This window comes from Nyctibius grandis, chromosome 1, assembly GCF_013368605.1.
Source record: "Nyctibius grandis isolate bNycGra1 chromosome 1, bNycGra1.pri, whole genome shotgun sequence".
NCBI classification, from domain to species: domain Eukaryota; kingdom Metazoa; phylum Chordata; class Aves; order Nyctibiiformes; family Nyctibiidae; genus Nyctibius; species Nyctibius grandis.
This window is the reverse complement of record NC_090658.1, coordinates 116,069,198-116,082,781: the sequence shown is the minus strand read 5'-3', so window position 1 is coordinate 116,082,781 and position 13,584 is coordinate 116,069,198. Positions and strand designations below refer to the sequence as shown.

Genomic DNA, 13,584 nt, shown 5'->3' with positions numbered 1-13,584 from the left:
CTTTATATAAGCCATTACAGGGGACAAAGCCACTTCGTCCAGAATGAATTTCAACAAACTCTCCAAACTTCATGAAGACTCCACCCATCTTTCCCAGATATTTCTGCCCAAGAGATCTCAAACATCGTTATCAAATGTTTAGCAACAGGAATCCTCCTACACCCAACCTTCACTGGCCAATGCTTTACCATCTTGGTAAGAGCACAACCACACTTCGAAAAATTTACGTTACTTTGGGCAAGTTAAAACAAAGCTTTCCATCAGTTTTACGTAAGCTGCTGTGAGCACAGCTTATGCTTGAAACTACTTGCGATTTCTTGTTGTAGTTTTTTTGTAAATTATATTAAAAGCTTTTAAAAATATTAGGCAACATGTTATCTTTAAACACACGAATAACGCCATCATTTCAGTGAAAGAGTTTCTGGGCTTCACGCTTAAAAAGATGAACACTATGTTGAATATTCCCCAGGAAGACCTACAATACCCTGTTAATGTTCAGATCAAAAGGGAAAGAGTAATATTTTCACTATTCTAATAAAAAAATTGAATTATGGAAAAAATGAATTAAGAGTGATTTTCAACATATCTAATTTCATTTTCATAATTGCCTTAAAAAACCACACACACAAACCCACAACCAGAGAACAAGTCCAATGCTGCTTAACAGAAGGAATAAATGTCCTTGTGCAGATATGAACAGATAGACCAGAGTACTTTGTATCCAGAACGTGGGCTTGCTGTGTGCCAGGCTTTTCTCCAGACACAATGCTCATTATTAGCATGTCTCAGAAGCAGCTGCAATGATTAATTATGAGCTACCAAGACCTGCAGTGGCTATTCTCCTCTCTGCCCCAAGAACAAATCTGGGAACCCACTGCTAAAAAACCCCAATAAATAAAATAAATCAAAGCCTTGGGAGCCAGAAGCACCTTGCCAGAGATTTTGCAGGAATACCGTCCCACCCTATCGCTCACTCATCGTGCTGCAGCCACGAAGCACCGTTTGACAGCCTCTGCAGGGAGTTAGTGCCACCTCCCGGAGCCGTCCCGGTGTTGCAAAGTCTCAGTGTAGGTTTTGCAAAGCTTAGGGGTTTGGGTTGGATTTGTGATTTTGCAAAGTGCTTATCACAGGGTTCTTCGCACAGGTCCTGCAACTAGTTTACTAGTTTTAACAAAAGAGGAGAAATGGAAATGTAACAACTATCACCACATTAGCGATATAAGCTCTTTTTTTTCCCCCATATGTAACACCAGTATAAAAAGCCTGGGGGTGGTGGTGAAGAATAGTATAGACAAGTGTCTCTGCTCGCAATAACTCGTCTGGATGTTCAAGATTCACATGCAATTTCTTGCAGCCCCCGTGAGTACCAGCTGCTGGCACACCAGCTCGACAAACACCAGCTCGAACAACCCCTTCCCTTGTGCACACACACTGTCCCACAGAGCTGGCAACGCTCCCGCCGAGTCCTCCTTGTGCAAAGGGACGCTGAGACGTGTGAAACAACACCTACCTCAGGCCAGCGTGGCATGCTGGCAAAGCCCCATCCCCAGCCACCCCGCTGCTCGTCCTGCGGTGGTCCAAGCCAGGAGGACATGCAGGGACAGCAGCAAAGCTGAGCCAGCGCTTAACGCCTGCTCGCCCTCCAGCCTTTGTCTCAGCATCCCAAACCTGTGTTGTTCCAAGACGACTTTTTTTGAAAGCATTAAATACATCCCAAATCGCAGTCAGGAAAATTATTTTAAAATAAGCTCTTCTCAGTCTTCCCCAGAGTAACCCAAGTGATGGTTTTGCTAGCTTTTATCCACCTCCCCCCCCCCCCCCCCCTTCCTTTTTTGCTACCTTTGACTTTACAAGGGCATTTTGCTTGCAGTGCTGGCACACCCCAGGGGAAAGCTTCAAGGAGTTTGAAGTGTTGCTTTCATCCACTTTGGAGCTAGGTAATCAGATGCATGCACAGCCTGAATAACTGCGGTCCCTGAGCAGGGATTTTGTTTTTTTAAAAGAGCCTCAACTCTGGTGTTTGCATATTTCTACATTTTAAATTTAAATTTTAAATTTATTTACCCATACTGAATATTCACACACGGTTCTCATTTCTGTATGAAGAAATGACCGCATTCTTGAAGAAAACACGCCCGAGCAGCCATGCCAGCAGGTCCACCACAGCCTCAAAATTCCTGTGAAATCCCTTGCTTGAGTTTGAGTCCGCTGGTGTCCAGCGGTGTGAACATGCAGCATCTGCTACCAGTTCCCTAGCAAATGGTGTCAATTCTCTTCTGAGAATTCATGTCTACGCTTTCAGTTTTCATGGCTCACCATCCACGCAAAGCCCACACAGCACGCTGGGCTGAAGGCAGAAGGGTTGGCCTCAGCGTGACAGACACACGCTACTACAGCGGAGCTGCACAGGTATCCCATGGGAATTTGGGACTGCCTGCTAGATGACAAAGATTATCCTCCTACTTTAGAGTCTCCTCATTTGATTAGCTCTGTCTTTAAGCAACTGACTTCATTTTCATGCCATTTAAGTCTTCAGGACTCGGGGCAGGAGATGACAACTAAAACCTAATCACCCCTCTGAAGCTACAGAGCGCCAGCCCATCTCCTCCTGTTCGTACAAAGCCATTTCAGTTCAAAAGGATCACCTACTTCTCCCTACCCACCCTGTAACTCCTATTTATGAGCAACTTCAGGTTGCCTCGAGTTCTACAAAAACAGTTTTAGTGAACAGCTTTTCCAGTTTGGGCCAAAAGAGTTTCAACCAGGCGCTTTTTGTTCAGGAAGATTTGACTCATGTTCGAAAAGAAACGTAAGGCCAAGTGACTGCGCCAGCTACATCCCCACCCCAAAATTGCCAGAAGAAAGAAAAACGTAACCGCAGAAGTTGCTCTGCGTCTTCAGCCTGCTGAGCAAGATTCCTTTTCATGTGTCCAACCTATTTTTCTAAGGGCAGTTCCGCATTCTCGGCTATATTAAGATTTGCTGTTACTTTTAAAAAAAACATTTTCATCTCACCTCCCAAGATTCAACACAGACAGCACTTAAAAATAGAGCATTGTCAAGCCCAAGCACTTACAAACATGAGTCAAGCCCTCAAAAGTTACACAGGTTTTCTTTAAAACTTAGATTTCTAAAAGGATTAGAAACCTGTTCATGAGTTATTTTGCTTGCTTGGCAGTTAAGCCTTTAGTCTATATTTGAATCATATTTCCAGGCTTTTCTCTCTAACCAAAGCCAAGCTTTATTTTCCTTTTCTTTTTTGTTGATCTTTCCATGCTTTTTTTATTATTGTTAATGGAAGCTGAGATTCGCATCAAGACAAAATGGCTCCACAATGGCAGGGTTTCAGATAAAACACCAAACAGTATGAAACCGTGAGGTGGTATGAACTGTTAACCCCCCTCATCTGACATTCACCCCAACATGCTACAGACCCTCCTCCATCCAGCACCAGGCTGGGTTTCCTGCAGCCTTTGGGGCAGACGAGCAGCAGCCCAGACGCACAGAATGAAAGACCAAAGGCAGAAGGACTGAAGAACCTCCTCCAGGACCACACTGGAAGTCAGCGTGGGAAGAAGCCAGACCTCATGACTCCCTGGTCTGCTTTAGCCACCTGACCACTCGTGCCCCTCCTCACCTAACTCAGGAGAAACACACCATGCCTGCGTCCAAATCTACAAGAAACAATCCTCCATTTTAATAATGCAGAAAAAAAAATTAATCCGGCAGCTCTGCTGTGTGCCCTCAAGGAAGGGCAGCAGAGACAGCCAAGTTCTTTCCACACAGCACCTTTTTCTAACAAGATCTGCCTTTCAAACAAACCAGGAAAAACAGGCATAATTAAAGGGCAATCAAAGCGCTGCAGGAACCTCGCTGTCAGCGAGATGAAAGATGCCTTTTTTAAATGAAGGCTTGCATACCCAGATCTCTTCTGCTCAGTTTATCTTGGACGCCGTGCTCTTTTGTCACACAAAAAGCACCAGCAATTTTGATTAGTCCAAAGGCTACATATGCAGCAGCTCTAGATGAAATGTCACCTTGTGTAGCCTCTTCTGACTCACTGCAAAGCAAAGTTGAAAAGGAGCGGTATGTAGGTACACATCAACAACGTCTGGGGTTGCTATAGGTAATGGCAAGCAACTCGGATGGGTATTAGCACACCGTAAGCTCTGGCCAGTCCCCAGCAAACACAGGCATCATAATGGCCACGTAACCCATCTCCCTGTCGTGCAGTCTTGTACGTGCTTCTGGATAAGACCCCACACACTTGGGACTATTCCAGTCTGATCACCTTGCTCCACATGACTGTCATTTCAATAGAAGACAAGTAAATTGAATCCACCTCCTCCTATTTATCCTCCATTATATTTTTGTACCCAGAGGATGAAGACATCACTCAGTAATCCAAGTCCATTGGATACTTCTTTCTCTATTGAGAATTCAGATAAAAACTTCAGCTCTTTTCTAGCACTAGTAGGCAAAAGCCCCTCATTTTAATGTTATAATCATCTTAAAATTGTCAGGATGCTTTTGATTTTGGATTACTGCGTTTGTATAGAATACAGAGTTTGGAGCCTACAACACTACAACCAGGGACAGGTTAAACTGCAATGATTTTCTTTCCAGGGAATGCAGTGGATACTGTTTTTCTTGGCCTTGGCTAAATAATTTCAATGTTCTGCCCAAGACACAGCAGGCAAAGGGATTCCAGTGTGTCCTGGGACCATTTCCCCAGCACAAAGACAATGTCTCACCTGCGGACCGATCACCACGCATCCTGCTCACAGATAGGCCTGGGGCCACGTGCAGCCCTTGCACAATGAGACCCACTGGACCTACACTGCGTCTCACTTTGCTTTGCTTCAGAGCAGCAAGGCCAGTCCTGTGGTCTCTGGCTGGGGAGGGCAGCAGTCGCTGCAGAGATGACGTGATCTATGTATTATTTTCATTTTTGCAGGACAAAGGGTCATAGAAATCCTCAGCCAAACTGACATGAAGAGAAGCCTTTGAGGCTACAACAGCAGATTAAAAACTAAAGGAACGAGTAAGGTAAAGGATCCATCAGACCTAAATAAAAGGACTTTGGTATGGACCAGAGGACACAAACCAACTCTCTCCTCCTCCACCTGCACCGACTCCCTCTGAGACCAAGACATACACCATCCAACACCAGGCAGCAGGAAGCTATGCAGCCATCGTCATCGCCAGGACACAGCCGCTCCCCATGCCGGCTGCCAGCAGGAATTCTGGGAATGTCAACGCACAGCCCAGCAGCTACCAAGTTGCTTGGTCTCCCACAGATGTGTGTGCAGTTCAGGGGTATGCAGCCATGTGGCCACAGCACTCCTTGCTGGCTAGCTGAAGGAGCAGCCCTAGGCCCAAATTCCACAAACAACTCATTTATCAGCCCTCCACTAAAGAAAAATTACCCGGAAGCTCAAAGGTTGTTATTTAAGTGCTGGTGGCTGAAAGCACATGGTTTCTCTAAAGGCTTGGACAAATACACACATAACAGGGAAAAACAAAGGGTCTTTTCTAAAGATTTGTCCACATAGTTGTGTACTAGATAGGCCTTCACGTGCTTCATCTGTGCTGTGAGCTGGCTGGACGCAAATCACCTCGAGCCCAAAAGCCTTACAAATTAGACCAGCGCAGCTCCAAGCCCTTCTGAGAGGCAGAGCTGTCAGCCTGGGCACCGCGCTGGGCTAACGTAGCTGCGTGGCTTCCAGGATCGGCACTGGGTCACGGGCAGGCAGGGCAAGCACAGGTCTGCCTGCACACATCCACGAAGGCCTGTCCTAAGAAAGCAGCGCTGGAAAGACTGCTCTGACTTTAAAAGAAAGCAAAAAAAAAAAAACCCAGCTTGGTACAGATCACCTGAGAGGTGGCTAATCTTACTGCTCTCACATTCGTTTCTTCACCTCCCACATGCACCACAGGTTTTGCATCAGCAGGAGGCAAGCCAGGAAAGAGAGAGAAAAAAAATTGGGCAACTCATGCACCTGTGGGCTCCCCAGCCACCTCCTGCCTTTGGGATCGGATGCTCCAAATAAGGCTTGTCTGGCAGATGTGCGATAGGGCCGCATCCGTTCCAGCTCCACTCAGCCAGACCCAGCACCGTCCTGCTCGCAGCCTGGGGAAGTTAGTTTGCATTCAAACTTACCAAGCCCAATTTGGGTGACTGACACAAAACACATGGCGGGTCCCACACCACGCCAAGGAATGCAGAGTGGGAAATACGACCCAGCCCCGGATAAGAGAACATCCTCCTAGCAAGTTCATTCCATCAACAAAACAAAAATTAATGGTAATGAAAGGAAAATACATATTCCTGCTCACAAAGAGCAACACTGATTGTTATTCCAACCTGTTCTGAGGCAAGGAAATACAAAGTGTCAGCTTGCAACACGTGGGAAACCCAGGGATGGAAGTTCCCAGTCCTACCAATGCTTCCTCCCACCCCACACTCTGATAAGAAAAAGGCGTGGGGCCAGGTGTTAGGTTTTGTTGGGTTGGTTGGAAAGAAAGTAAAAACAGCAGTTTGGCAAAAAAGTTGCAATATGTAAAAAACACAAACCCAAAAAGCCACCCCCAAAAAAAACAACCCACCCCCCAAAATGAACAACAAACCAAATTCCCCATACAAACAAACAAAACAACACAAAACTGAAATAATTAAGTCTACAAAGGCATAAAAATGGCTGAAAAGGAAGTGTTGCCATCAGGTACAAAATGAATGGAGAAAAGGAAAAAAAAAACACCACCTCCCAGTTTTCTCTATAGAAAAGCTAACATCAGGAAGATTTTCTTTTCAGCTTTAGGCAACACACTGTGAGCACCATAGTTAGTTGGAAGACCAGATGGATGCTGGAGTTTGGGACACCACGTTCTGAAGAAAAACCGTGATTTGAAAACATGCTTCTAATTTGCAACGCTTAAAATCAAGGGCAACACATGCTTGTTTTTAAGAAAACCCAGGACAGAGTAGGGAGAGGTCTGCATTAAGAGGCAGGTAAGCAGTACTTGCTATGACTTTCCTATGTCACTGCTCCAAAGGCTGTGTGTACTTGTGCCTCAAAGTACTTGTGGACTGCAGCCTTGGCTTGAAACCAATCTCTTTCCTTTAAGTATGTTTGACTCATCACATTTCATAGTTTCATTTCCAACTAGCCAAACCTGTACCTCCTCAATGCTGCTGAAGGTGGCAACACCTTCTTTAATGAGGCATATGATTGCTGTTTCATTACAATGGCATCCATATAAATGCATGTAATATTCATCAATCAAAAAAGTTGAAGTTCTTCCTACAGTGAACACCAAGTGAGGATTATGCTAGAACAAACTCTTAAAATAAATCAGTGGTGTACACCCCAGCCTTATTTCAAGTTGTAGCAAGAGATCCACCCTCTCCAAAAATTGAGCTCATCTGAACAAAACATCCTGCCCAAGAACTTCAGTCAACACACAAGAGGATCTGCCAGAAGACCACCCTTGTTGCCCAATCTGCTATTGCAAAAGGAGAACTCAAATTAGCCACAAATTACCTTAATACAGGACCATTACACCTTTCTTGGACAAAAAAAAAAAAAAAAGCATTGTTTAATTGCTCTGTCATTCAGGGTGTCACTTAAGATACCACAGCACCTTCCCTTTGGTGGAAGGACAGCAAAAAGCCCTACCGTGATATTCCCCAGCTCAAAATGCCTGTTACACCCTCACCATGTATCCCTCTTTAGTAGAATGGGTCTTTTCACACAGAGCATCCAGCTTACAAAGCTTTTTTTTTTTTTTTGAGGGAAGGAGTGGGAGGACAATAGAGGCCTTAATGTGCATGACATCATTTTTGGCTACAGTCCCACCATCTAACCTAAAGCAAGCCAGACAGAAGACCTCCATGGGGGCCCTTCTCTGGGAGCTTCTGGAAGCAACACTACGTTTCAGAAGGGACCCGCTGGCAAGCGTAGAAGGGGTGCCCCAGCGCAACAGCAGGGTCCTTGCACTGTTAGGACTACACAAATGGGCTCTTGCGATCACCGTGCAGAGAACTCGCCCTGTTCAGACATGATGCCCCAACCTTCCTGTTCCACCAGGCACGAGCTCAGATGGAATTTGAGCAAAGCGGGATCCAGCAAAGCCAGTTATCCCTGGGGAAAACAATCTGTCCAGATTGTTCAGCTGCCACTGACCTGAGAGCAGGCCATGTCCCCAAGCCAGAGTTAAGGGACAGAGAATTTGCTTCACAGCCTAATGGGTAACACAACAGAGGTAACAGGACAATGGCCAACATTATGAATAGAGTAGCAGGAAACACTCGAAAGACATGTGCATTTAACCATGCATGCGGTGGTAATTTTCATTAGAAAACCTCTAACGGGTATCAACCAAGAGAACGAGAACTGGGCGTGCTGTACAGACCTGGGAAGAGATAGTTCCCAGCCTCAAAAACTCATGACAAAAAGTTTCATGACCTGAACCTACAAATGCTGCTTCTGATTGACATACAAACACGTAAAAAGGACAGCAAGGACAGGATTTCTCTTATTTACCTTTAAAATCCCCTGATTTTAAAGATAGCCAAGCCTGCTCAGTCAATGAGGAGGGGCAGGCACCTCCAGAGAAAGCTCCATCCCAGCTCTAGACATCCTGTCCTAATGAAGTCATAGAAGCAAAAGATGACGAGCTTGTGTTCAGACATCTAAAAGCTGTTTGCAGGAGAAGAACCCCACCTTGACTGTCTGCCCAACACAGCAGACGTCCGGGACAGGGTGGGAAACTGTTTGAAGTCTCCACAAGCCTCAGGGTAACTCCAGCATTACCTGTTGCATGCAAGTGAGTATCAGCTACACATCTTTGTCAGACTCATCAGACCATGCTTCCACCCAACCAGGATGGGCTCCTGACTGAGTAGGTGCGCTGGCTTTCCTAAATATCCAATTCAACAGTTTATCAACTAATTTCCCAGCTCACCATGTCCCTCTGTCTCCTCACAAAGCATGATTGCCTCCTCATCCAATTCTTCCCCTCCCCTGATCTGTCAGGTGGTGGAGTCAGACCTCACCTCTAACACGGATGCCTGGAAGCCCATCAGAATCAACACTTTCCCAGTCCACAGTGTCTCCTGTCAATCTTTCTACCCTGTCCTTTCAGCCTCAGGAGCACCACTTCGGGGCAAGTCTGTCTCTTCCTCCCCACACTCAGCTCCCTTCACTGTCTCAAAGCAAGGAGGCTTTGGACCCTAGGTCCTTTTCCAGCTTGAACACACTCAGAGAATACTTAACCCACCACTATTCCATAGTGGCTTGCTTCTAGCAGCTCCTGTCATGTCCCAAAGCAACAGAAGAGGGCAGAAAGGAGCTGCCAGAAAAAAACGTGCAGCATTTGCTCCGAAACCCATGGACACCGCCTGGTCCCAGAGTGGGAAGTGTCTGTCACGCATGAGATACTCCTCGTTTCTACACACACGGGCTCAAAACAGCACGCCCATGCAGTCAGTGTGACAACTCCATCCGTGCAGAGCCAGACCTGCCTGCTGCACCCAACGTCCAAAGCCCTGGCATTACCCTCAGCTCTCCCAGCACAACATGACTGGGAAATACTGGTTGCTGACGGCATCTCAAACATCCTTTCCACCCCCCAAACTCTGCAGCTGCAAAATACACACATTTTCCTTGCTACAGAGTGAGCACATGACTCGCATTGCCTGAAAACAGCGTTTCTTCACCAGAAAGCTGTATTTTACAAAATCCCAAAGTGCTCCAAGGGAACTGGCAAAGCACTCTCAGGCAGGTGACACCCTCCTGCACAAACAAAGCAGCAGAGGTCTGATATTTCTGTACATCCCCCCAACGAGGGCTAGCACAAGAAGGGCAAGTACCTGGTCCCAGAGCTGCTAGGGACAACTTCTTGTGATAATACACTATTTCTCCCTTAAATCTGACACACACACAGAGCTCTGGGTGCCTAAATGAGTAATCACATCAAAAAACCCAGACGCAGAGCCTCATCACCTCCTGTTTGACACCTCTGCATGGGACCAAATCATTCCCACAGCAAACTGGGAGCAAGAGTAAGAGGGAAAGTGGGAGAAGCAGTAACCCTAGAAGAATCACCTGGCTCTGGTCCAGGTAACTCCAGGGCTCAGGAAGCAAGTTTCTAATAATCAAGGCTTGCTGGCTGGTTAAACATATCATCTATGCAACACTGCTGCTGTTATTAAACATAAGACACTGTATTTATTACTGTGGAGGACTTTCTGTAGCATCAGAAACTCATCTCTCTTTATTCCCTGCTCTCTTCATATACCTCAAGAGTATTAGGAGGGTAGGAGTGGGGGGAGAAAAGAAAAATAAAAGACAGAGAGAGAGAGCATGCAAGGTAAATGAACCATGCAATAAAAATTGTTGAAATTGGCTCAGACATCTCCTGATAAGATCACAGGAGTTGAGAAAGAACTGCAGCTCTACTGGTGAGAAATCCAACCATTGACAAATGGAGAAATCCAACCATTGACACATGCGAAGGGATGGCTTTCCTTGGGGCAGCCACAGATGACCTGAGTTCCTTGAATGGGACTATGTCAGACTGGCTATGGCAGCAGGATACCATTCTGGGAATACTTCCTGCCTCCTTTTGACAGCCCTTCTGAAGCTTCATCTGTTTGTTCACACAGCAAAGTGCTTCATGCTTCAAAAATCACATCAGCCTTTTAGCATCCGCCAGCAAGTAAGGTCCTCCCTGCCATCCCTCTCAACCTGACTGAAGCCAAAGCAAGCAGCCGAATCTGGTGAACAGGGAAGCCTGGCACCCAACACCAGCCTCAAAAGTAGTGTCATGCATGCTGCAAGGCAGCACTTTCTCTCCTCAGCAGCACACACAGCTCCTTACTGCTGCCTGCCAAGTGCCCCAAACCTCCCACAGAGCTGAAACCCAACCACAGCCCCCACACAACCTCTCCCTGTCTCTTTTGTCTGAAGCCCCTGTGCAGCACAGAGCAAAGCTCATGGTGACAGCAAGGTCTGTGGAGTGACACCATCCCTTGTGCCTCCTGCAGAGCACAGTGGCACACACAGCTCCAGAGAAGGACCTTTATATTCTCTGCTGAGAGCTCTTATGTCCCTCAAGCTAGGCTCTCCCTAGACATGGCACTCTGCAGCAACCAGTGGTTTTCCCCATGACAGTGGTGACTAGCACATGACATACTAGCAAGGGAACAGCCAGCCTCCAAGAACTGAAGGAAACCGTTCCCAGTTTTTAATAAAAGCCAGGCAGTAAAAAACACTCTCCGACGAAAACTCCTGTACTTTGACTCCAACAACAAACTGGTGGGAAATGCCTTTGGAATGGACGAGACTCCACTCTCCGACCTGCTGTCCTGGCACCGAGAAGATACACAGGCCTTTTTCAAAAGCTGGAGCGGCTTCAAATAGCTGCAGTTAGCTACTAGCTAGGGAAGCTGCCCATACTTACGTGCCTACCATGGTGCCTACAGTTCTGAAAAAAGATCAAACCAGAGTTCACCAGGAGGCTGTTCTAACTTGAAATAGGTCGCTGGCTGTTGGGATCCACCGTTTCAGCAATTCATGTTTTGGGAGCAAAACGGCAGCATCTACTCTCTCTTCTGCTAAAGGCAAGCCCATTGCCACAGCCTTAACTCCCTCAGAAGCTGCCCCCACCTCCCACCAGGATCCTCCAAGAGACTGTGCTCCCTGCCAAGCCCAGCTATGCTCCATCACACCTCCCGCGCCACTTCATCTGCTCTGGAAACGCTCGGCACTTCCTTTTGTCAGTACTTGTCTGTCAGGTAGGCAGTTCTGCCAAGAACCTTAAAGCAGCTGCAAAGCTCTCCGCGGTTGCACATGCAAACCCTCTTAAGAAATAGCCAGAAGGTTTTGCCTAATGTAAGAGCGTAAACAAACTTGTTACACGCTAATCACCAGGTAGGCCACACACCCTTCCCCTCCCCCAGCCCCCGAATCTGCTAAAAGGACAGGAAATATAATCATGGTCACAAACCTTTGCTTCCTCGTTGATGTCCCAAGTGAAGGATATGGCATTATATGCGATCTCCTCAATGTTACTGATGGTGTTGAAGCTCTCCTTGTAGTCAGCTGTTAGAAAGAAGGATGCATGACAGAGAGGAAGAGGGGTACCATCTGGAGTCCTTAATCACACAAGAAGCCAGAAACTGCAACTCCCCAGCAACCCCCTGGGGGCAAAGGAAGCTGAACCGTACTTAAGACTAGATCGTTAAGGAGGCTGGAAATGGTTCTCATACAAAAACAGAAAAACAACAAACAGGAGGAAGGAGAAAAATGAGGGACTCAGCAGAAATTCCAAACTAGAAACTCCAATGAGAAAAGCAGACATCCCAAATATCGCATGTCCTGCACCATAGCCTGCAATGTGCAGGAAACTCTACCCCATACGGCAAGGGCATAAGCTCTCAATAAAACTCCTTCAATAACAAACAAAGATTTGCATGCGCGTCTGCTTTAAGTGCCAAGTGATTAATCCTTGCTTTTATTCACAGAAGGAAGGGACTAGGAGTACAACCCAGCCTTCAGCCAGAGAAGGCTGGAAGCCAGCCAGCCCCAGCCTTGACTGGAGGCAAGTGGAAATTCGCCGTGTTTTCTTTTTTTACATGTACCAAAGACCAGTTGTGAGCAAAGCTACAGGAAGGAGGATCACTAGTGTCGAGGTATTTCTACGAGGATCTTGTGCTTTGGAGAAACACAGTATTTAGTACAGCCACAGAGCCTAAAAGCTGCGATTTAGCTACAAGCACCAGGATATGCCAAAGCAACTGTAGTTTGAAGGTGGGTGTTAGATCCCCCAATGCAAAACCCCAAACCCAGCCTGCTCACCAACCAAACAAACCCTCCAGAAATCAGCCCCTTTAATGAGCCCTACAAACTACAGCACTAGCTCTAAGCAATCAAAAGCTCTCTCTGGGCTTTCAGCAAAGCTGTGGATAGCAGAGAGCGTGATTCAAAGGTTCCTTAAAATAACAAAGCTTTAGCAGAAAAACCAGACCTTGCCAAGGAATTAGGTTTGGAGTTTGACATCAGCAATGAGAGTGTTCCTTACCTATGTCAATGCATCTTTGTTTGGCCGTGTGCTGTCTTGAGTGCCAGTATTTCCAGTGCCTGAGCTGATCTTCTCTTGTTTTGTCTTCAGCAAACACGACCATGATGACACTCTGAAAGGTGAGGAGGAGGTAAGATTAAAAAAAAAAAAAAATAAAATGCAAACACCTGAGAGAGAAAAGGCCTCAGAGTACATTTGTTTTGGAAGTTCTCCCTGGTATCAGGTTTTCTGCTTTAGGCTTTCCAACTTGAGGCACTGCAGTACACCTGGCACACCACTGCCAAACAGGAAGGCAGACAGCAGCACTTCCTGGGTCATAAACAGAGATGAGCAGAACTGCTCTCCTCACTGGAGTTCAAGGATCTCATTCCAGGTGTTGCATCACCTTTACACAAGTGCTGACACCACTTCTTAACAGACTGAGCCAGGATGGGTTGGTCTGGAAGTAGGTGGACAGCAGAGGAACACTGACGTAAGAGAGCAGGTAAGCTGGCCTTA

General features: G+C 46.5%; 1 protein-coding gene across 1 annotated transcript in view; it reads right to left on the bottom strand.

The window, feature by feature from the left end:
* Positions 1 to 13,584, bottom strand: part of GRHL1 (grainyhead like transcription factor 1) — a 41,328-nt gene that overhangs the window by 16,874 nt on the left and 10,870 nt on the right. Inside the window, exons 7-8 of the mRNA XM_068406982.1 lie at positions 13,087 to 13,198; positions 12,013 to 12,107 (exon numbers count right to left, since the gene is read on the bottom strand). Of these exons, the coding sequence (XP_068263083.1) occupies positions 12,013 to 12,107; positions 13,087 to 13,198 (207 nt within the window). The remainder of the gene's footprint in view (positions 1 to 12,012; positions 12,108 to 13,086; positions 13,199 to 13,584) is intronic.